Genomic DNA, 27,970 nt, shown 5'->3' with positions numbered 1-27,970 from the left:
GAACAGTACTTTATTATTTGCTTTTAGTTATTATTCGTTTCGGTTTCTGTTTTCCAGTTTTAGTTGCTAAGTGTTGATTTTACTTGCAAATTTTTGACTACTGCCCATTTCTGCACATGCATACCGATCGGATCGGATGCTGGACAGCACACGAAATCCTTCTTCGTATCAATCATTCGATTTATTTAACCGTTTGTTCCACACGCTACTACAATACACCACACTCACAATCGACAGAACGTTGCATCAACGCGCAACAAACAATCCGTACCGTGCGGAGAAAAAACCTTTCCAGTTTGGAGAACGTTCCAAACACGGCGCACATGGCCGTATCGATGCGAAAAGAAGCCACCTGCGCGCCCCTACTAGAATGATTTGTTTGTCACTTCTTTTTTGTCTAAATCGATTGATTGGTTTGTTTGTTTGTTCCTAGAAAATAAATATCATCACAACTGTGTTTTTTTTAGGTTCATTTGTTTTCTACACCTGCTTACACACCGCGCATTTTCTTCTGCAAGCAGCTGGGAAAATTCTGCTGGAGGTAAAAGTCCATGGCGTTATCTTTTCTCTCTTTTATCAGCGGCACTAAATCACCTTCTTTTCTGCTTCTTTTGGCGAATTATCTAAGCTCATCATTGATGATTTTTTGTTCTATTTTAGTTTGGCTAAATATCAACTCCTTTCCCCTTCTCTTTTTGTCAATAAACGAAATAAAATAGTCGGTACTACATTAGTCCGAGATGACACATGATCTGCATGCCGATCTATATGTTTTTCCTTAATTTTGTAAAAAATTTTGCTTGCATCCTGTCTGACTTGCAAAAAACAGATCGTAGAGTACACGACTGACGAAAACTCAAACTAGCGAACTAAATTACTCATGATAGATTTAAGCTAAAAGATATGATGCGCGAGAAAATCGTCTAATTAGGGTATAAAAAAATAATAATGCATACTTAAAACTTCACAGCACCGCCGCCACAAGGAACAGTTCTTTTCAATTTTCTCATCTCCTGGATGTTTTTTTTCTTCTATGTGATGAGTAGCGGCAGTCCCGCACACATCCCATACACATTACACCCTCCAGGGAGATATTTGTGTTGGTCACAACTGAACATTGTTGTCTCTTTATCACTCCTTTCGGTACGATTTGATGGATGGATGGATTGGTTCGGGTAAGGTTTAAAAACTGCTATCCGAATGTTGTTCCTGCTGCTGTACCTGATCCTGCTTCTGCTGTTCCGTAGAAAGCCGCGGCTGGTGATGGCTAGATGATAAGGACGGGTTTAGCGTAGACAAACTGCTTCCGCTGCTACTGGGATTTTCCCTAGTAGTCGTTTCCATACAGCTTTTGTTTCGATGCCTAACACTGCTGGAGGAAGACGAACACCCGCTCGTAGATGTGGACGCTTGATGATTTAGCTCGGATTTATTCTTCTCCAAGTATCTAAAAGTAGAAAGCGAAAGGTTTGTAGTACCAATTGCTTTAATTTATCACTGTATGTCATTTTTCCGATACCTTCTTCGAGCCAGTGCGAGTAGTTGCTCCTTCCGGCGCTGTAGAATCTTTTCTCGCTCTTCGGGACTTTTGGAAAACCGATCCCCGAGCGGGATGGTCGTTGACGGTGTAGTTTCTTCTATGGTGTCATCGCGCAGGAGAGTATCGTAGCTGCCGAAAATATTAGTGCCACGTTCCACCTCGTATCCGGGTGGTGAGGACAGTGACGATAAAGACGATCCTGACGATGAGTTTGGTAGTGATCGATGCGACAGCTCACCCGACAATTCATCATCATCGTTGTCCTCATCGATCGTACTAGTCATGCTCATAGAGCCGGCATCCCCAACACTACTTCCCACCCCTAAAGTCTCCTCGTCGTCGTCTTCGGGAGTGTTCGCCGGAACTTGCAGGCGTCCCTCGAGAATGTTATCGATCGTTACCTCGATCGAGCGTGAAATCTGCAGATCACCAATCAGCACCGACAGCGGATACCGTGGGAACATCTCCTGCACGTGACGCGCCATGTTGCGCACCTGCGAGGTATGATTACCAACAGCGGCTGCCGCGATCGGCAGCGTTTCCGACGGACGCAGCATATTGTTAATGTGTGTCACCTCGACGGAAAAGTTCGGCAACCAGGACACGTAGCGTGAGCCATTAAAGTGGAAGAAATGATTGTTGGCCGTGCGACCACCACCTCCTCCGACCGCGCCGTCCTGATCATCGATACGGATGTCATCCGGTATCAGTGGACTGCCCCGTGGGCCACCGTTTTGATGTACGCTAAGCCCAAGACGACACGTTGGACAGGAAGTGTCCTGTTCCAGCCAGGACTGTAGGCAGGAGCTAAAATTACACAACAACAACAAAATTTGTAAGTCGCAATCCACAATTGGTGATTTCATCTTTCATACTTGTGGAATAGATGGGCGCATGGTAGCTTTCGTGCTGTTTCCATCTTCTCCCAGCAGATGGCACAGTTGTCCGAGTTCTGCTTTAGATCGTCGCTCGTTGCCAAAGGGTAGCTCTTCTCCATGTGGTTCAACACCCACAGATAGTTACGATGCTTCTTGATCTTGCGCTGGATTTCGTTCAGCAGGTAGCGCAGTTGCATCAGTATTACCAAACTAGCCATCGACAGGAAGATATTGCTCCACAGCATCATGTGCAGATAATGTACCAGTTCCACGATCAAGGCCGCAACTTCGAACGACAGCTCAATGTAGTAGGCTACTGGGCCACGTTTATCCCACGAGATGGCTACAAGTAGAAGGAAAGACAATCATTAATATACTCAAGAATTGAGAACGGGGGGGATGTAAAGATCTGTACACTATCTTACATTCATTCGCGATACCACCCTGACGCATATCGTGCAAAAACATGCCGTACCGTATCAATACGTGCAGCGTGCGTATACCCAACAAGATGCACTGAAACAAAATAAGAAGGAAGAAATAAACCGATTATTATAAAACACATTGAAAAGGAAAAATGTTCAATACCTCAAGCCTAAAGAATCTCTTAGGTGAGTTAACAAAATCATCTGTTTCATAACGTTTTGTTAGTTTCTAGTCATGTCATAAAAATGACACCGGACGTTTCCTAGCGTACACTCAACTGGGAGTTCACTTGTACCTGTCTTCCGAAATCATTTCTGTAGCCAGACCAGCCATATTTGTATTTAATAAATAAAAACTATGGTTCTTTATAGCTAACAACACAAAAAAAACATTCCCACCCTTCCAAACAAACCCAAATGGTTGTTCTGACATTGAAACTTAACCCCTATCGAACGTAAACAAACTAATCATCGTTCACATTTGCGTACTTTTACGACACAATTAGACTATTGTGCTGTATACGCGTGACAACGTTAAAGCCAATTCGTCATAAGGTAACCCAAAAGCACGACAGCGCAAAAGGCACTACGCAATTGCTACAACCACCGTGTGTACACGTTTATTGTCATCCGATCCATCGATATCGCAAAATGCTGACTGGCCCAACCAATCGTTTCACTTTTTACGGAACGAAACGGCCGGCAATGTTGTAGGTGGACACGCTGTTGGAAGCTCATTGTTTCTTGCAGTTTGGTACCGCACGAAGGCCTTGCACATCACACGCTCGATATTGAAAGCTGTGGAGAAAAAAAAAACACGCACACAAAAACGTGTTGCCGCGCACCAGACAATACGCGGTGAAGAAAAGCGTCGATTCTGTTTGGTGTCGCGTGAGAAGATTTTTTTTTTTCAAACCTACGTGTTCCACGACATTGCAATATGTGCCCCGGTCGGTATGCAACCGGGTGTGTTATAGGGCAAAAAAAGGGGTGCATCCGATGACAGACACGTGAGCGCAAACAAGCGTGGAAGCGGTCCGGATTCGATCGTCGGAAGGGCAATCAGTGCAAAAAACCCTAGCGCGGGAGGTAACTCACACTGTGCTAACCGGATGAGTAATGCAGTACAGGTTAGGTAAAAACATTACCAGCTAATTCAATGTTCGCTTTATAGTTTCATCGATCATTTGCTCCGAAAGTGGCGCTTAAGAACTGATCGTACAATAAACTCAACCGGTCGGAACAACACGAATCGCTAACTTTAGAAAGTACATTAAATTTAATATCCGGTGAATGAATTATAATGTTTGTGATACATTATTTTAACACTGTAGCCGCCAAAAAATGCAGGTTAACTAATAGTTTGAACTTGATAAGTTCATTTTAAATTAAATTTAAATCGCCATTGCGTGTAGCGAAATGCATTAAACTAACAATAACAAATAGTTCGTTAAGAATCGTGCTTAAACGATTGATTCATTAGGCTTCTAAACTAATCCATATGCATTTGGACAAGCGTTACCTTTCCTTTACAACACGCATCAATATGCAACCTTCCCCCTGTAGGGGGTGATTTCGTTTTCATTCTTGCAAAAAAAAAGATTTAAAACTCGCAAAGCAAGGTAATAAACAGGCGCGCTTAGCCATACCCCGTTCCGTTTGACCGAGAGCTATATAGAATTTTCATTCGTTTCTAACCTTTAGGCCTCGCGTTCTAATTGCATACTGGAGCAGACGGTGCAATGACGAAGGCATGATATCCATTCCGAAGGCAGACAACTGTAGAGAACTTGAGCTATTTTTAGATTACCGCGCAATGGCAACCTTTCACAGGCTCGATCGCTTGTCGATCATGATGTGGTGGCGGTGCCCTCGAAAGGACCTCGTTTTAGACGAGCCGGTCAACTCCTCCGCCGTGTCACGATCGTATCATCGTGATTCATGCGACATCCGTCGGGTTAGGTTGAGCCAGCGCAACAAACAAACCGCACCACGCGCAATCGGAATAAATTGAACAATTTGATTCGTGGATAATCGAATGTAATGCGTCAACTTAACCACCGTAAGACGCGTATACACGTCCTCGGTTGTGCGGTTTGGCGATGTGTGGCTAGTTACCCTTTGGCCCATGGGAATTGTTGGACCAGTGTTGGACAATGAAGTGTGCCAGCTTTGTTAAATATTATGCCTGACGAATTCGTTGCCCTCCCTTCTGCTTGCTCGGTCTCTTCTATACCAGGAGGTCGAGGAACTATCACTTTGGACCATGTTTTGGTCAATTCCTACACCCTTAGACGAAGAGGTTCCGAGGATAGCTTAGCTTTTTTTTCTATTTTGCCTTTTCAATTCCATACAGTGTCACATTGAAAAGGGCCTTCAATTAGCGCACCTCAGCAAATACACCATTCGCGTTCAAGGCCATCCCAACGTATTGGTATGTGTCTTTCTGCTTTCTGTCAAGTGTTTCTCACAACGTACGTACGGGCAGACTTACGGCAGACGCCACAAATCAAAAGACTGCAAGCCGGTGGAAAAATGAAACCAAAAACCAAATCTTGAATGCATAATTTTTGCACAAACTGAGCGAATATTGCATTGTCAACGTCACCCCTGCAGTGAATGATGGCCAACTCCATTAAGGGTGAGAAGCATAAAGAGCGGTTTCTTCCATTTCATGGGAACCTCTTCAAATGTATCACTTATAGCAGATGTGTTATTAAAGAAAAAATATATAATTGTACACAAATGTTAAAATAGACATCCAAAAATGTACAATTTTACACAACTCAACTAACCCTTCAAGGTTCTGAAGTGAATAAACTTGGAGTGGTTATGGGAAAAGAAATCCGAAACCCGATTCTAATCTTATCGTTCATCCTCAAACACACTTTGGGTGAGTTCGTCTCGTCCTCTTTATGTATAAGAAAGGGTTGATCGTGATCGATAACTTCAGCAAAAGCCGGCCTTCCAATGGGGTCATGAGAAGCGTTCAGGTGAGTCTTGCGACAAGGTGTGAATGCATAATATCTACATCATATTCAACCTCGTCTGTGCATGATGTATGTTGTTTGTCTGGAAGACGTCTTGTCTTGAAGGTTTCTTACAGTACAGCTTCCCTCCCAGTCATAAAACTTCCGCGTGCAAATATACAAGTCACCCTGACAGCGTGCGCGACATGCACACCATTCTTTGTCAGCAGTGCTCCAGTAACCCAGTAACCTGTACTGTCCGGTCGACCCGACCAGCCTTCAACATCTTCGCCATAAACCATTCTCGGGAGACGTCTCAGGGAAAAGGTTTTACATCCTGATTCAAGGTGCTGGTAATGAAGTTCGCCACCATTAACTCACCTCAGCCGCCATAAACGCGAATGTATTGAAGCCTCCGAAGAATACACCGACACCGATCGAGATCATCACCATCAGTCCGGACAGTGTGAGGATAGCGACGAGCAGTGAGATCAACCGGAAGTGTGACCATCCTGGAGTCGTCGGCGAAAAGGACAGCTGAAAGGGAGTAAAGAAAGAAATGAAAACAAAGATACAATTAATATTTTGCAAGACTGGATCTTTCCGACCGTAAAAGGCCAACGATTTACACTTCGATGGATGGATGGCCTTCCCCGTTGCGTGGTTGCGCTAACTAGATCGTCCTCTGGACAAAATATCACGTCTTGAACACGGGAAAGGTTCACAGATCGCCTTCATGTTCAAGTGCAACTTACAAGGGCAACGACTCCCAGGGAAACGTCGTACCGAGTGGTACTCCCAGAAGCGCTATACTTGTTACGGCAGCACAGCCAAGAAATTCTAGCGAAACAGCGGAAACGAAAGGCTAACCATCGGAATGGAACGAGAAGACATGGCCATCTATAGGTCACGCACATGTTCTGGGTGACTGGAAATCCTATCAGCTTTATGGCTAGAATTCACCAAAGAACTGCCCGCTGCTCATACGCTTTCCTTATTCAGCCAGAACAGCACCACTCGTAGCAGCAAAAAAGGCAAACGATTTCCCTTCCCATGGCTGCGTAATTCGAGCTTGAAAACTAGTTAGTTATTGCAAAACCGGTCTAGAGTGGCTACAGTAACGTCACAGTGCCTTCGATTAAGATACGCATGTCGTGGTTCGGTACGTAAAATCCTCACCCTGCTTTAACCTATCAAAAGCGTCCAATTGATCCTTCCTTTATCGGATACAATACACTGCTGATGTTCCACACGTAGTTCCATTCGTTTTCTTTTAATGCCCTCCTCAAAGTCTAAGTCTACAATAATTCTCAACACATATTCTAGTACGAAAGATCGGTGACAGTGATCTACCGATCGTAACACTCTCCTGTGTGCGATGCAAAATTAGCTGCATCATAAATGCTGCTTCATTATTAATCGAGCTTACTTCAGCCGCACAACACTTTCAACGAACCGTTTGATGATAAGTTGACGTCGTTAAGGTGCGCTTTAGAACGCGCTAGCCTTGTTCCAAGGCTAATGGTGACGAAGTACGCGGTGGAGCGATTAAACAACGAAGATACACATCAGCGTGCGACCGTTCCCCCGGACAAGTATTAGGTTCTAATCGATAAGCCACTCCATGCAACAAAACGCCCCTTACAGTCAATATATGTTCGCCGTTGGAGACCAGTCACTGTCATGGCCCCACCGTAACTACCAGTACCGCCACCTTCAGTGGTCCAACAATGTCAAATTCGATATTGAGCTTGTTATGTCACACAGCAGAACCTTTCCTATCATCGTTGATCGATTCTCCAGGCGAAGGTTCTTCATTTTGCTATTCTCGGAGACCCCCCTATCCACCTGTAATCGCCTTTCTAACCACGAAGGTTCTTACACAGCAGGTCATATTCAGGTTACGACAAGATATTGCAGTGGAAAATATCATTACTCACAACAACGAGAGATGCTACCCACTACTGATGGTATCACACCTGTGTGTTTTGTTGGTAGAATGATGAGTAATTTGATACAAATTTTCTAACAAAAACAAAACAGTTCAATGTCCTTCGGTTTACCATGTAAAGCTCAATGTTTATATTTAGAATGTAGGCTGGATGACGATTGGTTGCCGCTATGGCGAGTAAACCTGAACCACGCCGTAATTGACACCAGTACTTCCAAAAAAGGTCTACAGGGAAACAGCACCGTGCAGCGACACGTACGGAAGTTTCTGGAACCGACCGGAAAGGTATACACGCACTTCGTGTCTACACCAACACACTCCGTCAATCAAATAAATGACGTTCATCAAATTCAATTAGACAAAAATAATTCCATTTCCCATGCGTTCCAGGTAGGCGTAAGAAAACGTTCTTGCATCAGCATACGTACGTCACAAAAAACCCTCCGACGTTCCCGAGCAGCCATTTGTCACGGTTTGTGAGATCCGTCAGTGTTAATCAACACCCGGCTTATTCGACTTCCAACAATTCCTTACAGAAATTAAACGATTAACTTTACATGGTCCAACATTCTTTTGTTGGCATTTCCATCCCATTTTAGACCGTTGTGCCTGCATAGCTACACACTTTACTAGACCAAATTGCTTCGAACGCTTACGAGCATTGTGTCAAGCAGTGTCAAGGAATTAAAGACTGGACGGAATTGTGCACCATTGTATGCTAATGTAGCAAGATGCAAACCACCTAGTTTCACACGATTCGGACGTCATCGAGTCGCGGTGTAGATGGAGCGCATATGAGTTAAGTTCTAATGACCATATGGCGCACATTGTGCCTAGTATGCTATTAGTTTACATCAACTACGTGCGATACTGAACAAAACGCATTGTTCCACACTGTTAACAATCTCTGTTCCACATCTCTTCTTGAAAAAGAAAGTTACTGCTTTATGGCCATAACTTCAACCTACAGGACACGTTAGGTATCTTCTCACTTTACTCAAGTACGTGAAGAAAGTGAAAGTGCACTCCGCCATTCATATGGTTTTGCATGGAAAGGTGCTGCTTCTGCAAAGGATATAAAAAATTACCAATATCGGTGTAAGTTATACATAAAAAAAACCCCACTTCAAAACTCCAGTACCGTATGCGCGACGGAGATAAAAACACACGCAACCACTTATTTCCTTAAGCAACAAAAAAAAAGCCACCATCATGCCCAGCTGTCCCCAATCAACGTGACCACGTTGGCGAGAAAAAAGATTACTTAACACTGGTAATACGCTCTTCCCCAGCTGCGCGAAAGTACGCTTCGATCCTTCCAGAAACGCTGACGCCAAGTATTACGGCCAAGTCAAGTACTCGATCAACTTTGCGCACTTCGCACTTTCTTCTGACCGATGCGTATCGTCGTGGGTCCCGGTCCTGCAGCGGACTTTGCTTGCACGGTGATTACGTCTGGGGGACCGTCGCTCTGCTCTGCTTGATAGGTAAGTGAGCGTTATTTAACGTGCGCAATTGAAGTACCGCGTAGGTTTTACACCATTACGACGACACCTGGCCGGGCACCGCTTTCTAATCGTTAAGCGGCTCCAAAGAAACTCTCCAAAATTCATCATCTCATTTAATCTCCAATATAATCTGTAAGCAAAAACCTTCATCGTCGTTTAGGTCGTTTCAGGAAGTATATGTTCGGACAGAGCATACCAAACATGTCATGATTGTTTATCGTCAAAAAAACAAATAGCTAATTTCCTTCCGACATGACAATCTTATTTTTGTTTATGAGAAACACCAAAGCCACCCAAAAAAAAGTAGGAACCAATGTGGCATTCATCCCTTATAAAGCAAATATTTAGGAAGTGATGCTTATCGCCCGCGCAACCACTTTACAAGGCACCGCTGAGTGTTGGGCTTTGTGGAGGTGATTAATGTGAAACGCAAACCGCGAAGCGTCATTCGATATTGTGCTGAAGTTTCGGACCATTCGTCTATTCTCCGGTCTAACCCTTTGCCACAATCGTTAGGAGATACTTACATACTCGAACCGATCTTTGCTGAGCTGTGACAGCAGGTGCAGGAATCCGAGTGCTGAGAACCACGATACCCACAGTATGACCTGGGGAGATACAAGCGTTGAGAAAATAGAGTTTAAATTAGCAATTGAATATGACTGCGTCTGGTGACGACGGCCTAATGAAGTTCATATGTCAGGGACTTAAGGGTGTACCACACGTTTACGGTAATACGTCTTATCGACTGAAAAGATCCCTTCCTTGTCGTGTCGCTTGTCTGTGTACTTACCTCGTACAAATACTGCACATTAACAACACCAAACACAAAGATGAACTTGTAGAAGATGAAGTTCCAAAATTTGTCCTTCATGTGCTGCAATAAGGTAGAAACAAAAAAAAATACGAAGAAAATAAATAAATGAATCATACAGTAAGAATTCTCTAGAGACTGAACGATCGTTACCGTCGCTACAGCGTCTTCTTTTTCAATTTACGGCACCCGTTTTGTCAATGAAAGCGAAGTTGTTAACGACAAAAACAAACTCATCCTCCCACCTCCAAAAATGGCCCAAACTCTTCCACTGTCAGACGAACGAGACATTAAAACAAACTACGAAAAAGGCAATCGAATCCCATTTACGATCACCAAACGGGAAGTTTGCCACCGTTACCAGTTAGTCGCTCTCCGGAGCGCCAGTGCCATTTGATATTCAAACAAACAAACTTTTATACCTTTAAATTGATAGCAAATTAAGATTCCGGACATAAATATCAAGCAAACACTCGAAAACCATATCAAACGCAATCTTGCGTAAATAACGGAATAATTATAGTTATAATGAACTCCAACTAAAAGTAGCAGCATGAACTACATTGATTGATACATTTCTTTTCCAGTTTTAGGATCTACCTTTTCGAATGCCAAATCCCCGGTTTGGGAAAGCCATTAGTCTATTCTTGCATCACATTAATCTTGAAGAAACTTTAACGTGGATGGCGTAATCGTATCCAAACCTTTAAAAACCGATCCATACTTCATCCTGTTTTTGATCTGACGCACATACACATGCGATAAAACAACTGGTTTAGTCATCACATCTTGATCGGATTACCAAATGGAAATTCTCATTTCCGTTCGAACTAATTCTGGGGACTTACTCTGGTTCGAAATAAAATAAGAACTGTTAACGCCAGTTCAAGTATCTTGCCACTTCCTAAAGCCTCCATTGAAAGCCGTGCGCCGACATACCCAAATCGAAAGCGATCGTTTTCAATTTACCGTGCTTTGTCAATCACCGTCACACTGATGAAGTGCCAGCCTGACTCCATCACAAGGTCAATCTCAAAGAATGTTCACCTTTACGTCTAAGAATTTTAGATGAAAAAAAAACGCAAAACCCCTCCCGCCTCCATAAATCTCTGGGTGGAGATCATTTAAACTCCGATTGCATTATCCTTCATTGGTGGTTTGTTCTCTATATCATGTCTGCTAAAAAAAGAACGGTTAATCTAGGCTAATGGTAGGGTATTGTGCACCGTATCCGCTCACCGAACCTAGCGAAGAACTAAGCAGAGTTGCCCATGTTTGATAGCAAAGAAATACATCTCCTCCTAGTCCACCAAGCGGTCCCTGCACTCTGAATCATAATTCGCATAATTATCCTCCTCGCTTAGCGAACCAATCCACGGTCGCGTGTGTAAGCAAACATCCTTCCACAGGTGTCTCGTAACTCCCCGCACAGTGAGCGCTTACCTGCTGTTCGGATATCCGCAGCTCACCGAAGACGAACTTCTGTATCGATTTGCCGAGCAGTATCAGGCAGCAGTACGCGGTGTTGATTAGTGTCTGCAGCAGTGATCCGGTCCGGTTCCAATCCAGTGCCGACGATGGCGTCGATAAAGCGTGAAAGAGAAACGCAAGAAGGAGAGAATATTAGAACAATTATATGCTAAACGTAATCAACGTTATAAAGTACCGTAGCGTAAAGCGCACTGAAATTGTTTAAAGCATAAGCAATATCAGTAAGGGACAAAGTCAAAGTCGCCATTTACAGCTTCCACCGCTCACAGTCGACGTCAACACGAAAGTGAAAGCAGTTGCGAAAGTTTCAAATTCAGCCCTCCAAAAAAGAAGGTATAGATATGTATATTGTGGATGCTATAGGCTTGCTAATTTGATGTTGCCTTTCTTATTGATCGGCTTTCCACAATTTATCTCCTGCCTTTCACCAGGAAGGAAGGAATCTCCTTCGAAAAGAAGCCAAACGAAAGATATACAGTAGACCTACAAAGTCCACCATATCGATCGGTGTGAAATGTTCGGCGAAGAAGGAGCGGACAAGAATACCACCGTGTCCAGCTGTGGCGAATGGATCAGCGACAGGGCGGATGTTTTGGTCACTGTAGTGCTTTACTGACAGCGGATCATCACGTAACACACTCCCGAGGGGAATCGAATCCAGTTCTCCTGTATGTGGATGAATAATTTGACCAGTTGCATAACACTCATCGGATGCGCGTATCGAACGGACGATGAACTCCGGGAATATATACGGATGGACGATCTGTAACGGACTTGCTGAAGCGGAAATAGAAACCTTTATGCGATGAGATGTACCAGAGCATAACACTCTTCTACGTTCAACGGTAAAGAAATTCTGCGCAGCTTAAATAATTGAGTCTGTTTGGCGGTAATTGCAGCTTTCCTTAAATGAATAATTCAGTCATTTCGCTTCTTCGAAAAATGGAAGATATGTATTCATATCATTTACAACGTTTAGCATGACTACGGTTCTAGAGCTAACCATACCTATATAACCATTATTAAGAGGCTCTTCACAACGCTACAACGTCTCTAGATTGTGCGTTAAACTTCCAGAATCGACACTAGGCTGTAGTCAATAAAAAAAATCAAGGCCAATGGTACTAGTCATTCAACGCGGACAGCAAATCAACCCAAAAACACCCGAACCGCGAGACACACTCGAATGCTCCCGTGGTGTCCGCTAGCACACTCTAAAGCGGCGATGGCGCACCAAACTCGCCTAATGGCAGGAATGGAAGAACGTACAGCGTGAGCTAACGAACGCCACCCGTTTGAAGCTCCACCTTCATCGTGCCTAGACAATAATTCACATTCAGACACGGTCGGGCGATAAATAAGCTCCAAATTCCTGCGGTTCTCCCTAACACACTGTTGCCCTGATCGTTTGCCCAGCGTCGATCTCTGTGTCAAGGCTGAGGCCTGTTGCTGTATTGTGAAATCTGACCGCAACATAAGAACAACGGATTGTTTGAGCAGTTTTTTTTTGCGGTCGGACATGCAAAGGCGTACATGCGATTGTGGAACAATCGTAAAGCGGTACGTAAAGTAGGCGGCAAGTCAAGCTTAATTTGGGAAGCTGTATTTATTCCTCTTATCGGAGACTAATAATCTGGTAAGTAATGACACATCGGCAGAGTTGAGAGCTTAAACAACGGATTCTAAAGTTATCCAGGAAAAGATTTCTTCCTCCTCGCAAGACCATTTCAGTTACTTGTAAATACAGTGGAGCGCCGATTATCCGGGTACCTATTATCCGACTGCCGCATCATCCGTGCAGCTCGGAAATGACAGTTCCAAAGATGAATTGACATATGAAATGCAAAACCGATGATGGCAAGGAATAAAAGCCTCAGTACGGAATGATAAAGTTCGACCAAACAGAACGAATTTTTATAGCAACGTCTAACTGAGGAAAATAACATCTCGCTTTAGAAAAAACAGTCCACCTATTAAACACTAAACACTAATATTCATCAATAAAAAGAGTTGTGCTTATTATCCGTGATATTCGCTTATCCGGCAAAGGCAAAGTCGCCAAGAGCACGGATAATCGGCGTTCCACTGTAATATTACCCTAACTACACTCCGTTAGTTGTTCAAAGGTTTGTGGTTTTGTTGGTGATTGAAATGGGTTGAAAACAGAATCCACGATAAACACGCATAAACCTTCAGCAATCCAAAATGTCACGACCGAGCTTTCGCGCTCAAACGATCAGGTGGAATGTTTTACAACAAAACCGGCCGAGACTACAGAGGCCTTGAGATCATTTGCACGGTTGCATCAGTTTTTCTCTGGAGACACCCACCAAGATGTTACTGGTTGAACTTGACAGTGAAATGGTAATTTAACCCTCAGCACTTGTAAAGAGCTTCTTCGGTGACATCTTCGTTACTTGTTTTTTGTATGCGAACCTTCGATACTACTACTGTGACGTTAAGTCGCTTTACAGGAAGTTCTTTCGATGATCCAATTAGAAGGCCTAAGTACTCGTCGCTACTCGCGTGCATATACAGCGTACAATTCCTGCTATATGTATTGCCAACAGTTAAATCCAGGGTTCTGCTACGTTGGCCCCTTCACTGACAACGTTGCGAAGTTTCGTGATTGCAACTCTGCTTCTTTCCAGTACTTTTTGGAACGTTTCACAACAATCGAAAACCATCCGATCGAGTTCTCCAAAGAACTGAAGCATCCGGCTAAATCTTGCTGTTCTTCTACCTCCCGAGTGAGTGGAATATCTGCCGTAAGCTTGACACCGACTTCGAAAATGTACTCTCCGTAGCTCCAAACGGGCACTCCTCTTCCCCCTCTTACGGCCTACCCCCATGCTTCAAGGTCACAAAAACTACTTCACTTTTTGCTTGGCACTTTGTAAAGTCCCCTTCGCAAAACACACAACGAAAAGCAAACTCGTTTGTCCATTGTGATTGCGGAAATCGGATTCCGATTCGGGCGGTCCTCGCTCAGGTCTGCTTGTATGCCAAAGTTAAACACACCAACCGTACCCGGGAGATGGTTTGGCGTGCGTTTGCCGTGTGTGTTTGTGTGTCATCGTAGAACAAAGTCATTCTTGCACAGTGCAGTGTGCTCTTGTTGCTGTGCGGCGTCCGTACGTCCGCCGATAACGCGATACTCTACAAATACAGCACGCAAAACAGTGGTACGCAAATATATGGCGATCAGTTTTAACTCACCCAAATGCAGAATGGTTCCGTTGCCATAAACGATACCGTATCCTTCAGGTACGCACCGAGCGTTCGTGTATCGTTGCCCACAACCAACCACCGCTCGTCATCACCTTCTTCCACGTGCGGATCTTCCTCTGTTCCATCGGTTCCACGCAGCATTTGGCGCAGATCGGACAGGTCAGCGGCGGCCAGAATTTTTTCCTCGAGCGTGTCCATTTCCTTCACCGACAGCAAAGAAGCGCCGGTGCCGGCACCGACCTCCAGCTTACCACCGGCACCCTTGACCGCACTGTCTATCACACCGGCCGGTCCACCGGACGGGGAGGTGGTAGGGGTGTTGGTGGTGGTGGTGGCGGTCGTTGCTGCCGTAGTGGCCGTCCCCGTCGTGCTCGTCATGTTCGTGTGTTGCCTCCAGTTAGGATCGCTGGTCATGATGAGTGCGTAGTAGAGGCAGGCCGACATCAGCAGCACCGTGACGCTGGTATAGACGCGCACCGAGGGCAACGGCACGGAACCGTTCAATGCAACTGGCATTTTTTCTTTAATACGTTGAGATCGGGTAACGTTTAGTGTTCTTAAGGTGTCTTATCTGTTCTTTACGATAAGACGGGCACAAGGTCTTCCCTTTTCAGTCCATTTACATACGTTCTTTTAGACCTCGCCGGTTAAATGTCGTCTTGCCCTTGTTGGTTAGGAGCTAAAAATAAGCAAAAAAAAAAAAGAAAACATCATTACTAAAACGCTAACATTTAATTCGTTTCGTTGAAAAAGGATACGGTTCATTAAGAAGCATAAGCATCCAATCACTAGAAATTCGCTGCACACTGATTGACAGGTGGCGCCCGAGGGATAGTGGAGATTGATTTATTAGATACTGCTACAGTAGGACAGCTGGAATTCAGCGACGATGTGGGATGCGATTGACAATCGCATTGATAAATCGTCTTTTCGCCCAAAAACAAGGTCGCGTCCGGTGCCACAAGGACAAATGTTTAACGGCGATCTCCACTTCTCGACGTTTTTTTTTTTTTTTGGATGGCATTTGGTGGATCGATTCAACCGGTTTTGCGAATTGTCAGACCGAAGGAAAAAAAACGCAACACAATGATAAGAAGGTTTGTTTTAATAATAATTTATCATAAATGTCAAAGCACACAACGAACTATCGAAGGGCAAGAATTTCCCTAAGCAAAAGTGGTGATTTATGAATAGCGATTTTGTGGAGGAAAAAAAATTTAGGCCTTTTGCGACCACTTTCTTACTGTGATGTATTGAGGTCAAACCTTTTTTTCTTCTTTCTTTATTTAATGTCGCGAAAGAAATTCCTTTTTCCCACACTGAACCAAAACTATGCCCCTCAGTCGGACGTTTTTTATGAGCTTTTATTTTGGGTATAATAAAATCAATCTGTTAGTGAAGGTCAGCATTTTTAGCACACGCTGCTAGAAACGAAATGTGAAAGTGCAGAAAGGTGTCCGAAAAAAAAACAATACGTTCCATCCTTTATTTATGACAATTTTTAACCTCGACCTTCTCGCGAAGCTAATGTGGAAGGAAGGGTGGAGTTCCTTTAGCTGTTAAATGGGACCAATTTTGATTTTGACTTATCGTACATCGTCTAATAATCAGCTGGACAACAGGTCCTTAGCGATTTTAAGTGCCATTTGCTTTACAGGCGTTCGGTTCGTTCATTAAGTAAGATTAATTTATTCCTTTTTTGATTGAAAACTTGAAACTGATTGAAGGGAGATAAATTTGTTTGCTTACTTTGGTGTTGAATTAATTTTACGTCTATAGGTGCTGGGCAACGAGCGCTGACAAAACGGTGAAAAATTTGTCAAAACGGAGCTTTTGTCACTTTGTTGAGCTTTTGACAAAATTTTATTTTGTGGAAAATCCACGAAAAATGTTGATAAGAATGGTGACAAAAAGTTGACAAAATTTTGATGTTCGTATATCGTGAATTGCTGACCATTGCGGTGTGTTCATTTGTTGAATTAACTGTATTTCATCCCTGCAAGGACACAGACCAACTTAATTAATTAATTTAAAGCCTCAATTACTGTAAAACTGCCCAAGTGACATTTTCACCACAAAATCAAATTCACCATTCCTCCATTTCAGCTGGTGGAGGGAATTGGACAGCTATGGTTAGAATATCGTTTTGGTCAGGTCGCATAACAATGTTGTGACGTCACGAATTAGAAGTGTCATGGGTACCTTCGTGATGCTACCTTTTTTGTTATAGATTTGTTGCGCGCAAAAAAAACATGTGTGTGCTTTTCTTGCTTGCGCTGTTTCTTTTGTCTTTCTTTTTCTATCGTTCGTTCGGGTTCAGCCTCTCGTTGTTCCTTATCCGGTTTCGTTCGGCGTTCGGTGATTCTTTTTTCACGCTGATTTCTGGAGTAAAGTGGAAGATTATTATTAGATTCATGGGTACGTACCTCGTTGTGTTTGAGCAGCGCTCATGGCTCACGGCTATTCTAGGTATACGCTCTGCCGTGTGTAAAAGTCGCTTTATTTAGAGATGACAGTCTTCGTTCATTTCATTATAGATACAATAAGGGAGTCGCAAAATAAATCGACGGACCGGTTACCTATTGCATCAACATCTCCTCCTCCGCTGTTCAATAGTGAAAAAGCTTCCTTGATAGATTCCAGACCAATTCAAAAATTGCCGGTGATGCCAGGGATTCCATCAAAATTGCAGTTAGGAAAGCATACAGGACCATCATCATCCTCACACTCCCTTCCAACTCGAACACTGCCGGTCACGCCAGTGACGGTAACGCCAACAAAATTGCAATCAGGAAAACATACAGTACCATCATCATGCTCCCCTACTCCTATATTTGATCAAAACTCTTTACTTAATTCTCCACGTCTTATCCAAAAATCCATAGCATCAAAGAAGTCACAAAAAAGATCTTCAACATCGCTTAGTTTTGATCCTCCACAAAAAAAAGTTGCATGCGTGACCAATCCTTGTTCTCCTACTAGTAATTCCTTAAACAATACTGCGACCATTTCTTCGCTCCAAGCTAATCGAATAGAGCGAAAGCTGGATGTAATATGCGAAGCATTACGAGAAATAACTCCCGAAATCCGCATAATAATGAATAGCGTTTGTGCCAAAGAGCATACTGTGCCACATAACTTTTACATTGAAAAAATATGGAACGAATCTTCTCTTATTGAATTTAACAGTCGATTAGAAAAAGATACGTTGTTTATGGGCCACACAATAACACAACTAGGGAAAATAGTAGGCTGCATAACTGATGTGGACAAAAGATTAAAAATTGTGTTAGATTTGTTATTTGACAACTATTTTTTGAGAAAATGTAGTTGGACAGGACGCGGTATTCGTCAGAAGAAAGTACAACTTTCACAATACACATATGTGCTACATTTGTTCAAGTTTGTAGGAGGAACGAAGTTCCTCGATTTAACGGACGAACATGTTAAGAATTTTTTTGTAAATAAGTTGTATAACTGTGGGCCAAAACACGAAGATAAAGGAGTACAATGCACGGTAGTGTCATCAAGAGATAGCGACAGCGAAAATTTAGACATAGAATATGAAGACTAATTGTTGATTACCTTTATTTTTTTCATAAGGAACGGCCAAGCCGTATTTTTGGATTACTTGTATTAAATGAACTTAAATAAAGAATTGAACTAACAATAATGCCATCGTTTCGATTTGATTTATTACATTAGTCGATTTGATTTGATCACATTAGTATAAATTCACATCCTTCCCTCTTACTATCACCTATACTATCAGTGTGTGTAAGAGTGGGCTTAAATGATACGTTTTTCCTCTATCCAAAGAAACTGCTACCAACTTACACTTAACATCGTTTAACGCTACCTTTTCCGTCTCAACTGCTACATCTGTTATTTTGAAATCAAAATTATAAATAACATCGGCGCTTAAAGGATAGGAAAATGACGATTGCTTAATTAGCAATTTGTATCCTTCTATAATAATTGTACCGTTTTCAATGAATGCTGTGCTATATTTAAAGACATCATTTTCGATTGTTAAAAAAAAACCATTCCTATTTCCTGTCCTTGATACGAAATTTGGTTTTACTTGCAAAATTACTTCATTTTTTTTGTATTTTAAGTGTGGATATTCTGATCTGTCTTTACTCATTTCATTTTCGACTTGGTTCAGCTCAGTTAACCTGCAAATAACCTGACTCAAAGTCCTGTGCCCCGTTCTAATCAATTTTTTTATGAATTGCAACCTGTTTTCAAAAGGATAAGACGAAATCGTTGGAAGGGCCCCGAACATTGTTACATCTGCTTCAATGTGCAATAAATTATGAACATTGCTAGTCAAGTACTTTCTATCGTAAACATCGCTATAATCAACTACAAATTTTTCTAATAATTTACCCGCGTGTTTCCAGTAGCTAGCAAAATGTTGACTTGAAAATAAAGTAATAGCTACATAAAAAAGTTTGAAATGATGGTAAGCTGCATCATTAATTCGTCCTTTAAGAAACGGTATTCCAATATGGTTTAAAAAAGTGCGGTACTCGGTACCCTTCCAATATGCTACATGTTGCAGCGGTCTAACAACTCGATGAATTTCAGCTGGTAACTCTATACTAACCAAAGTTTTTGAAAATTCTGAAATTTCTTCATGATTCCATTTTTCAAACGGAGATAAAGCTCCTACTGTGTAGCCTTTCAATAATTTTCGTATTATTCCTAAATGGATTATATGCAATTCGTCTGCCACTAAAATTTGTTTAACTACATCTAATCCTTTTACGTCTAAAAGTGGTGTCAATTTTTTTTGATGCCCTATGATGTAATTTCCACCTCTAAATTCAGCATCCGTCCGCTCGGCAGCTACTCCTTCGAAAATAATCTTTCGTCCTGCTTTGCAATATCTTCCCGCAATTTTGCATTTTGTACAGCCTTGATAACCGTTGTGAGCTGCTACTCCTGAAATATCAACAAAACGGTTGTAAGCATTTCACAAAAAATATATACTTTTATAAATACCTTTTATGAATGTTCGTGCCGGGGTATCAGCAATAAATGCTCTTAAACATATGTTGATCTTCTTTCGGTTGATCACAATTCCTTCTTCTATTGCGTGGTTCAAATCAACTACTAGAGGCCGTAGGTAGTCCTCCACATTGTGTGGTTTCGACGATCCGCAATATATTCCTAACGTTAAGATAGGAACTTCCGGCTGTTCGTAAAGCTGCATCATAATTGGCCAAAATTCGGTGGGAGAACTGTTATGTAAAGGAAGGCCGTCCACGAAGAGATTAATAACGAACACATCAACGGAAGGGGTAATAGATCTAAAATGAAACATATCGTTTATATATTTGTAGATAATGGAAAAAATAGCAAAGAATACCCCCAACAACATGGGATACTTACCGAAAATGATGCTTTAAAGATTTTTCGATTCCCTGGTACCACATCTCTCCTCCCGAAACTGTCGTAATCTCTTTTCCTACCGCCTTTGGCGTCTTTAATAATGTCCTTGGATCTTGTGGGATATGCAGACCATCAATATCCGACAATATTAACAATAATTCCTTTAAAGCCACATGGGTTACTCTATGTGATAGAGCCCAAATTCGCAGTTTTCTAACAAACAGATTTGACTCATCTTCGATAAACCCATTTTCATCCTCATGCTGCTCATCGTCATTCATTTGTGGTAGATCTAGGAAATCCACATCCTCGTCTACATCATCGACGTTGCTTAAGAGTTCTTCCTCTAAAAACATTTCACCTTCATCCGGCATATCTTCGAGGTACTCTTCAACATAAGAAGGGGGCTGTGTTACTGAAGCTATGAAACAATATTCATTAATTACTTTCATGATTAGTTACATTAGTTACATAATAACAAATACCTGGAGTATTTTGCTGTATGCTTGGTTCACCTTGATGCTCATCACCACATTGCCGTTCATAATGTGCCCACAATGCTTTGCCCAACTTGTTGACCATACCGGATTTCTTCACTCTTTTCACGTTTTTCATGATTTACACCGAAAAAACTACGAATCACAGCACTGTTGTGTTTTGAAAACGCGTAGGATAAACTCAGAAGACAATTGATGTTTAATTTTTCGACTCTAGCAAAATTTGCGTGCAGCACGTTTGAATTTTTTGGCGCGTTTTTGATGGTGTCTGTAATTTTTCTGTGTCAACTTTGATAATCATCATTCTCACTCTGTCTATTCATCTTCCATCTCTTTCTCTCGACACATCAACCGCATGCCTTGAAATCACCACAACCCCCCGCAGCATGCTCCTGTATTTTTGTACCCCTCGTGCCTACAAGATAGCTGTCAATTGTTATTTGGGTGCTTCCATCGCGATGAATTTTCGTGTACGTTGAAGATGATGAAGATTTTGTCAATCATAGGTTGCTATGTTTTGACAAAGTGTACAAATGAGTGCACGGCCACGAAAAAAACTATTTTTTGCAGTTGACAAGCTGTTTTTGTCACTTGAAAAATTTGTCATCTTTTTGTCAGCGCTCGTTGCCCAGCACCTTATGAGATATCAACCAAATAAAGTCTCTAGAAATTGCTCACACTAACTGAGCGTCTTTGTTTATAAATATCCTTCGCAATGAGATCATTTCGAGAAGAAATTAACCAAGATAACAGTTTTTATTTTTTTTACCTTCGTAAACTTCATACTGACTTTCTGCGTCTTAATTAATTTACTCACAGCTTATCACCGACACCAACAACCCATAGTAATGGTTAGCATTAGGAGAGATAACGTCTATACAGCGACATAAATTGTTAAACAAATACGCACAATGCGCACGTAAATACCGGAAGATTAGAAGCCTTTTTGCTATGTAATTCTAGAAAAATAACCTTGTTGACCGGCAAAAAAAAACAAATCCCCTTATTATCGCGACACCACAATCATCGAAACGGATTCCATCGATTACAAAGTAAATATTTTCGAACAACATACGCACACGCAAGCTCATTCCGTACTACTACGTCGATGGGGGCGGTTTGTTTCGTTTCGTTGGATATTGGTCTCGTCCCGGCCTCGTATGGATAGTAGTGATGGGTAATCCGGAGTGGAATCGTGAATCCACTCCGACTCCGCGTATGAAAAATTGATTCCGAATCCGACTAATAAACTAAATTGACTCCGGCTAGTCCGGTCGATTCCGATCGAGTCCGATCGATTCAGAGTCCGAATGAATCCGGTCGATTCCAATCGAGTCCGGTCGAGTCCGATCGATTCCGGTCGAGACCGATCGAGTCCGATCGATTCGGAGTCCGGACGGGTCCGGTTGATTCCGATCGAGCCCGATCGATTCCGAGTCCAAACGAGTCCGATCGAGTCCGGTCGATTCCAATCGAGTCCGATCGAGTCCGATCCAGTCCGACCGAGTCCGATCGAGTCCGGTCGATTCCAATCGAGTCCGATCGAGTCCGATCGAGTCCGATCGAGTCCGATCGAGTCCGACCGAGTCCGATCGATTCCGGTCGAGACCGATCGAGTCCGATCGATTCCGAGTCCGGACGGGTCTGGTTGATTCCGATCGAGTCCGGTTGATTCCGAGTCCAAATGAGTCCGGTCGATTCCAATCGAGTCCGATCGAGTCCGATCGAGTCCGATCGAGTCCGATCGAGTCCGATCGAGTCCGATCGAGTCCAATCGAGTCCAATCGAGTCCGAGTCCAAACGAGTCCGATCGATTCCAATCGAGTCCGATCGATTCCGGTCGAGACCGATCGAGTCCAACCGATTCCGATCGAGTCCGTTCGATTCCGATCGAGTCCGGTCGAGTCTGATCGAGTCCGATCGATTCCGAGTCCAAACGAGTCCGATCGAGTCCGGTCGATTCCAATCGAGTCCGATCGAGTCCGATCGAGTCCGGTCGAGTCTGATCGAGTCCGATCGATTCCGAGTCCAAACGAGTCCGATCGAGTCCGGTCGATTCCAATCGAGTCCGATCGAGTCCGATCGAGTCCGATCGAGTCCGATCGATTCCGAGTCCAAACGAGTCCGAACGAGTCCGGTCGATTCCGATCGATTCCGAATGAGACTCCAGGTGGCGGCGGAGTCGTATCGATCCGACTCCGGCAAAATTTATAATTTACCCATCACTAATGGACAGTATCATCCCTCCCATTAAACACGTTGCCAAAAGGGAAGGTTGTTGCATGCAGCAGTAAATCGGTATCCAAAACGTGATGGTTTACGTTTACCCGTTTCGAAAACCCATTAGCTGTCGTCGTGTTTCGATATTGATTTTATAAACAAAACCCAACGGTACAGTCCAATCCGTGGGTCCATTCGATTTAATACTAGAACGTGCTAATTACTAACTTCAATGCAGTTTTTTACTCTCTCTCTCTCTATTTTCCTTACCTAAAGCCAAGCTAATGTTGATCCACGTTTTACAAAAAAATAACACGTGGGCAAAAAAACGTTTACATCAAGTGTGGAATGAGAATGAAATTTCTGTATTTTTCGATTTCACAAAACGACGTTAGAACAAAGCAAAGGGCATCTTTAGTCGAGTTTTCATCTCACTCAAATCAAATACAAAAATATTCGAAACTTTTTTTTCCCTGTAGAGGGTTTTCTCTTCCCATCGTGTGCCGATCTTGTGCGATCGCAGAGGTGAATGAAATTTGACTGAAAAATAAAAAAACCGCTTTCCGTGCGCATTCTCCTCTTGCTACCAGCTGTTGTTGTTGCGCTAACTAAATTTAGCTCATCTGTGTCGTGAGCTAGTGGTAAGCAGCGCAAAAATTGCGCATAATTTTTCCGCTTTACCAGGGCCCACCACCAAAAGGGAGAAAGCAAACAATGCACGGGATAGATAGCGTTAAGACACCTGCCGTCGTGTGGAAACACACAATAATAACATATTTTAAGGTGATTTTTTTTTATTTAAAATCATTAAAATTACATGTGCTTAAAAAAAGTCACAAAACAATAGAAAAAATAGGACGTAGAACGTTTTGAACAGTAATAATAAATTTACAGAGCACGGTTCAGTCGAGATTTGAACCCAAGATCAGGCTTGTTTTTATGTCGGAAATGACTATACAATGGAACGCGGATTATCCGTGCTTGGGACGGATCGGTATTTGACACTTGTCGGATAAGTGAATAGCACGGATAATAAGCAACTTTTTTGTTTACAAACATTAGTGCAAAATGGAATTTTTGCTGTCATTATGTTTTCCATTTGTTTATGTCAAACCTCCTGCGGGAGTATCATTTCCGAATTCCACGGATAACTCGACAACGTTCGAAATTAAATTCAACGCCTCATAAACAAATATACAAACAACACGATTATCTCTTCGCAAACTACCAAAAAAAGCCTTTTTGCTCACTAAAGAAAACTGAAGGTCAGGTTCAGTGATTCGTAAACGCGATTCAACTCCTGTCTGTCTGGTGGCACATTGGCTTAAGACTCCAGCAAACAAACTTGTGACATAATTGTGATCACACACACACACCATAATCCACCGTTTTGATCTGGTAAAGTTCGCATTTTCCGCACGCTCGCACACGCGTGCCACTGGGAGAAAGGGACCGAAACAAAAACCAAACAATTGAAAACAAAACACAAACAGAACCTCTGAAGATGATGTTTTTTTGTCGTGAGGGTTTATAGTAAAACAATCGACTGAGGGGTGTAATAGCAATCATTATAAAACTGTAGTGTGTCAACGTGACACAATTCGAAGCGAAAAGTGTCGAAACATAATGTTCAATTGGTTTATTTGAAAAATCACCCCACACAATTGGGTAGGTACATACACACACTTGCAGTTGTTGCAAACACTCTAGAAAAGGGACAAATTAAAATACGTTTTCTTAATCCCGCTGGTTGTTGTTTTTGCGGTGGGGGAGATGGAGAAAAGGAAGGCGCCTTGTAGCATGATCACGTAACACGCGGGGCCCTTGAGTGGCTTGACTTTCTTCCGGGGTTGGCGTCTTAAGGCGATGAATGCATCACCAGACCAAGCGGGCAAAAGGGCAGATAATTGCGTAGCCCTTCGTATGCCAACCGGTTTTTAGCATTGAGAAGGAAAGGTTGTCTTTATGTACACGTTTGCACCAAACCGATTTCCAGGCTGCGCTACCATCTTTTGATGACCTTTTCTACACAGTTTTGGACCAAACAATCGAACGGCATTCTAGCCTCGTCATGGGTCGTTAAACGCAATCTTTTCCACCATACACCAACGCTCTTCCAAGTGCCCTTAAACACCTTCTAAGCGAGATAAGATAAACCAACTCAGGTCAATTAGAAACTCCTCCACACTCCAATCGGCAAGTGTTTGTGTCCCCATTGACTCAGCTAACCGCACAACGTGTAAACAACACTTCTTATCATCCGTCCCCCCCCCCCCCCAACCAGGGAACCACGTTGATAAGAACACGATCGTTTGTTGCGCATAAACAACACACGGTGGTCTTCAGCATTTCTTGCGCGAAACAACGTTAAGAGGAGCCGTTTGGAAACAGTCGCCAGTGTGGTGAAGGGGCTTGAAATGTGTTCCGGAAACGTTTTTCCACCGGCCCACTAGGGAAAGGGCCGACTGCAATTGAAGACGGAGAACGAATGTGCTAAAATGTGAAACAGTCACATTGGCGTATGGACATTGTTGCAAATATTTGTCGCATACTTCCTTGTACAGGAAGCAAGAAATGTGGAAAAGTAAATTATTACTCCTTTCTTATCGGTTTTACTTCTTTTACTGTACATGTTCTTCTGAAGGAAAAAAAAAAGTTTAAAAGGTCTGTTGGGTATTTCAATGTTAATCTTTTTAGCAAATAGTTTGATGATGGAATGGAATTATGCAATTCGGAAAATGTGCACTATTACTGAAGGACAGTAGAACGTCGATTATCGGGGGGGTGCTCGGAACAGGACTGATGCCGGTTAATCGATTTCCACGGATAATAGTCCCTTAAATATCAAGGACATTTACACTTCTTTCCAGCTACGTTCGAATATCGTGCCATCTGCCTTGAACCGCATGCCGTCTGCTTCGAATGGCGTGCCATCACCTTCGAAAGCGTGCCAGTACGGTTGAATCGTGGGCCGTACTACGTTCAAATTTGACAGCTCGAGCTGAATGAATCGCAGGTACCAAAACAAAATAAACACTTACACACGGTTAATCCGCCCGCCGGATAATCGACGTTCTACTGTATTGAGAATCTAGACCACTCAGAGCTTAAATTTTGAAGACAACACTTTATCTGACAGTTACTTAAATTGTCATCAGCTTACTCAGATGCTAATCTAAACATAACCGGACCGTAACCGTGCCAAGACCTTAGAGACTTTCATACAATCAACACCAACTCGCAACCACCCACTAATCAATTACGGTCAACAGCGATGGATGATAAGAATTTGCTTTCACTGCAGCTGTTACTACCTACCTCTAGCAAGACCATCCAGCAGTCTGTGATGAAATCACTTTGCCCAGATCAATAACAGGACGAGACAGGTGCAAATCGAACTAATCACAACAATCGATGTTCCGGCTTCTTTGCTTTAATCAGCTTCGACGACGGAATAACCTACTTTTACACGATCAAGCACACACTCACACACTTTCTCACCGGCGTACTTTGATGCCGTAATGTGTGTTGTTGGGGGAATAAAAATAGCAACCAAAAAACAAAAACTAAACCAACGTTCACCGAATCTCGACGCTGTTTTTCACCGTTTTGTACAGTAAACTGCTCCTTTTTTCTTGTACCGTTTTGATGAGAACCCGGTAAGGCTTTATTGCGTTTTGTACTTCAACCCGTTATGGGAGATGTTTCAACAACACTTTTTGATGTTGCGTTTTCTTCTTGCTATCAATTCTAACTTTCACTGCACTGCGCACCGGAGTAGCTGTGGTTTGCGTTGTTGATGACACAATGATGCACCCATTTTCATCTGCCCCGGTTGTAAGTCGGCGACTAACACTAGCAGCAAAACAAACACACACACTTACACACACATACAGGTACGCCAAAAGACGTGAAGCTGCAATTGAAGAGAGATTAAGAAATGAATGCAACGGAACACACACTTTTTGCACAGATTTAACTCTTTCCACATCCTTCTGATGCGAGTGACACTTTTATCGACATCGATCGACTTTTACATTGAACCAGATTTTGTTGCACCACCCACACAATAGCCCATTCCGTTTCATTCATGCTTTTCTTCTTTTTGCGCGATGCGTTTTCTTTTTATATCGCGATTTTTAACAAACACAATCGATATCAAATCACACGTACACACACACACACACACGCTTACCCACTACACGTTACCACGATAGATGAAGCGAGATGAAACGAACGATTGAAACAAAACAATGAAAAGGCGATTTGTCCTCGAACAGAAATAGAACCGCACGAAGAGATTATGCTGCCGCAAATACTACACTTTTGCGGCTCTACGTCAGCTTACGAGGGAGACATTTGCACCGATGGAAAATAGCTTATCCTTACGGTGAAGGAACAACGTCTTTTACCTCCTGCCCAATCGACTTGTCCGTCGAATGCAGGTGAAAGAATGTATCGGAAACGCACCCACACCAGTTTTATTCCCTAATCTTCCACTGTCGAGATGATTACGCTGCTTGGTGCTCTTGAAGGCAACAAATAAAGATCATCTGACTGCCTACCAGCACACATCGACACGAACTGCTCAAGAGCATTGCACACCTATACTCACTTCCGACGCAGCAGCAAAAGCAGCTGCTGTACGATTACGCCAACCTGTGTAAATACGTTCCCTACTGCACGCCACCGAAAACTTCTTCACTTTATTCGCAGTGCAACAGAAAACGCACAGAGCCGGGTGTACCACGACCGAGGAAAAGTATATCGCGCGTTGCGAACTGTTCCGCGGAAAACAATCACAACAATGCGCGAGTGTTGCGAACGAAAAGGTAACGGTATCTGAAGTGTTCACATTGCGAGGCTGAGCCTGTGTGGGCAATTTGACAGTTCCGCATTCGATTGACAGTTGCAGAACTGAACCAGATTGAAACAGTTTTATGCAAAGTCTGTAGAGTAATGAGGTCTCGTAATAGAGGGGTTTTGGCAGCTCTTGGAATAACAATGAAAAATAAAAATGACAGATAGGTGTCCGAAGCTCCTACA

At 42.8% G+C, this 27,970-nt stretch overlaps 3 protein-coding genes across 5 annotated transcripts; 1 reads left to right on the top strand and 2 right to left on the bottom strand.

The window, feature by feature from the left end:
• Nucleotides 1–6: 6 nt before the first annotated feature.
• LOC125771439 (E3 ubiquitin-protein ligase AMFR-like) lies at nt 7–27,782 on the bottom strand. 3 transcript variants are annotated; one of them, XM_049442069.1, is made up of 11 exons: nt 27,337–27,782; nt 26,243–26,840; nt 14,796–15,486; nt 11,529–11,621; nt 10,065–10,148; nt 9,799–9,879; nt 6,194–6,349; nt 2,844–2,934; nt 2,416–2,761; nt 1,520–2,347; nt 7–1,447 (listed from the first exon to the last, which is right to left on the bottom strand). In XM_049442069.1, the coding sequence occupies exons 3-11, from the start codon at nt 15,321–15,323 to the stop codon at nt 1,183–1,185; spliced, it is 2,472 nt and encodes an 823-aa protein (XP_049298026.1). In that variant the 5' UTR covers nt 15,324–15,486; nt 26,243–26,840; nt 27,337–27,782; the 3' UTR covers nt 7–1,182. The 3 variants fall into 3 exon arrangements, with proteins under 3 accessions (XP_049298026.1, XP_049298025.1, XP_049298024.1); XM_049442068.1 differs by having other exon boundaries at nt 27,530–27,782; XM_049442067.1 differs by having other exon boundaries at nt 27,540–27,782.
• Nucleotides 16,868–18,479, top strand: LOC125771475 (uncharacterized). Its single transcript, XM_049442139.1, has 2 exons — nt 16,868–17,276; nt 17,345–18,479. Exons 1-2 carry the CDS (start codon nt 17,060–17,062, stop codon nt 18,379–18,381), a joined length of 1,254 nt encoding a protein of 417 aa, XP_049298096.1. The 5' UTR covers nt 16,868–17,059; the 3' UTR covers nt 18,382–18,479.
• Nucleotides 18,882–20,843, bottom strand: LOC125771489 (uncharacterized). The gene is made up of 3 exons (XM_049442170.1): nt 20,693–20,843; nt 20,208–20,628; nt 18,882–20,125 (listed from the first exon to the last, which is right to left on the bottom strand). Exons 1-3 carry the CDS (start codon nt 20,820–20,822, stop codon nt 19,789–19,791), a joined length of 888 nt encoding a protein of 295 aa, XP_049298127.1. The 5' UTR covers nt 20,823–20,843; the 3' UTR covers nt 18,882–19,788.
• Nucleotides 27,783–27,970: the final 188 nt, after the last annotated feature.

Source organism: Anopheles funestus, chromosome 3RL (genome assembly GCF_943734845.2).
Source record: "Anopheles funestus chromosome 3RL, idAnoFuneDA-416_04, whole genome shotgun sequence".
NCBI classification, from domain to species: domain Eukaryota; kingdom Metazoa; phylum Arthropoda; class Insecta; order Diptera; family Culicidae; genus Anopheles; species Anopheles funestus.
The sequence above is the reverse complement of the archived record's forward strand: the minus strand, read 5'-3'. Positions and strand labels throughout refer to the sequence as shown.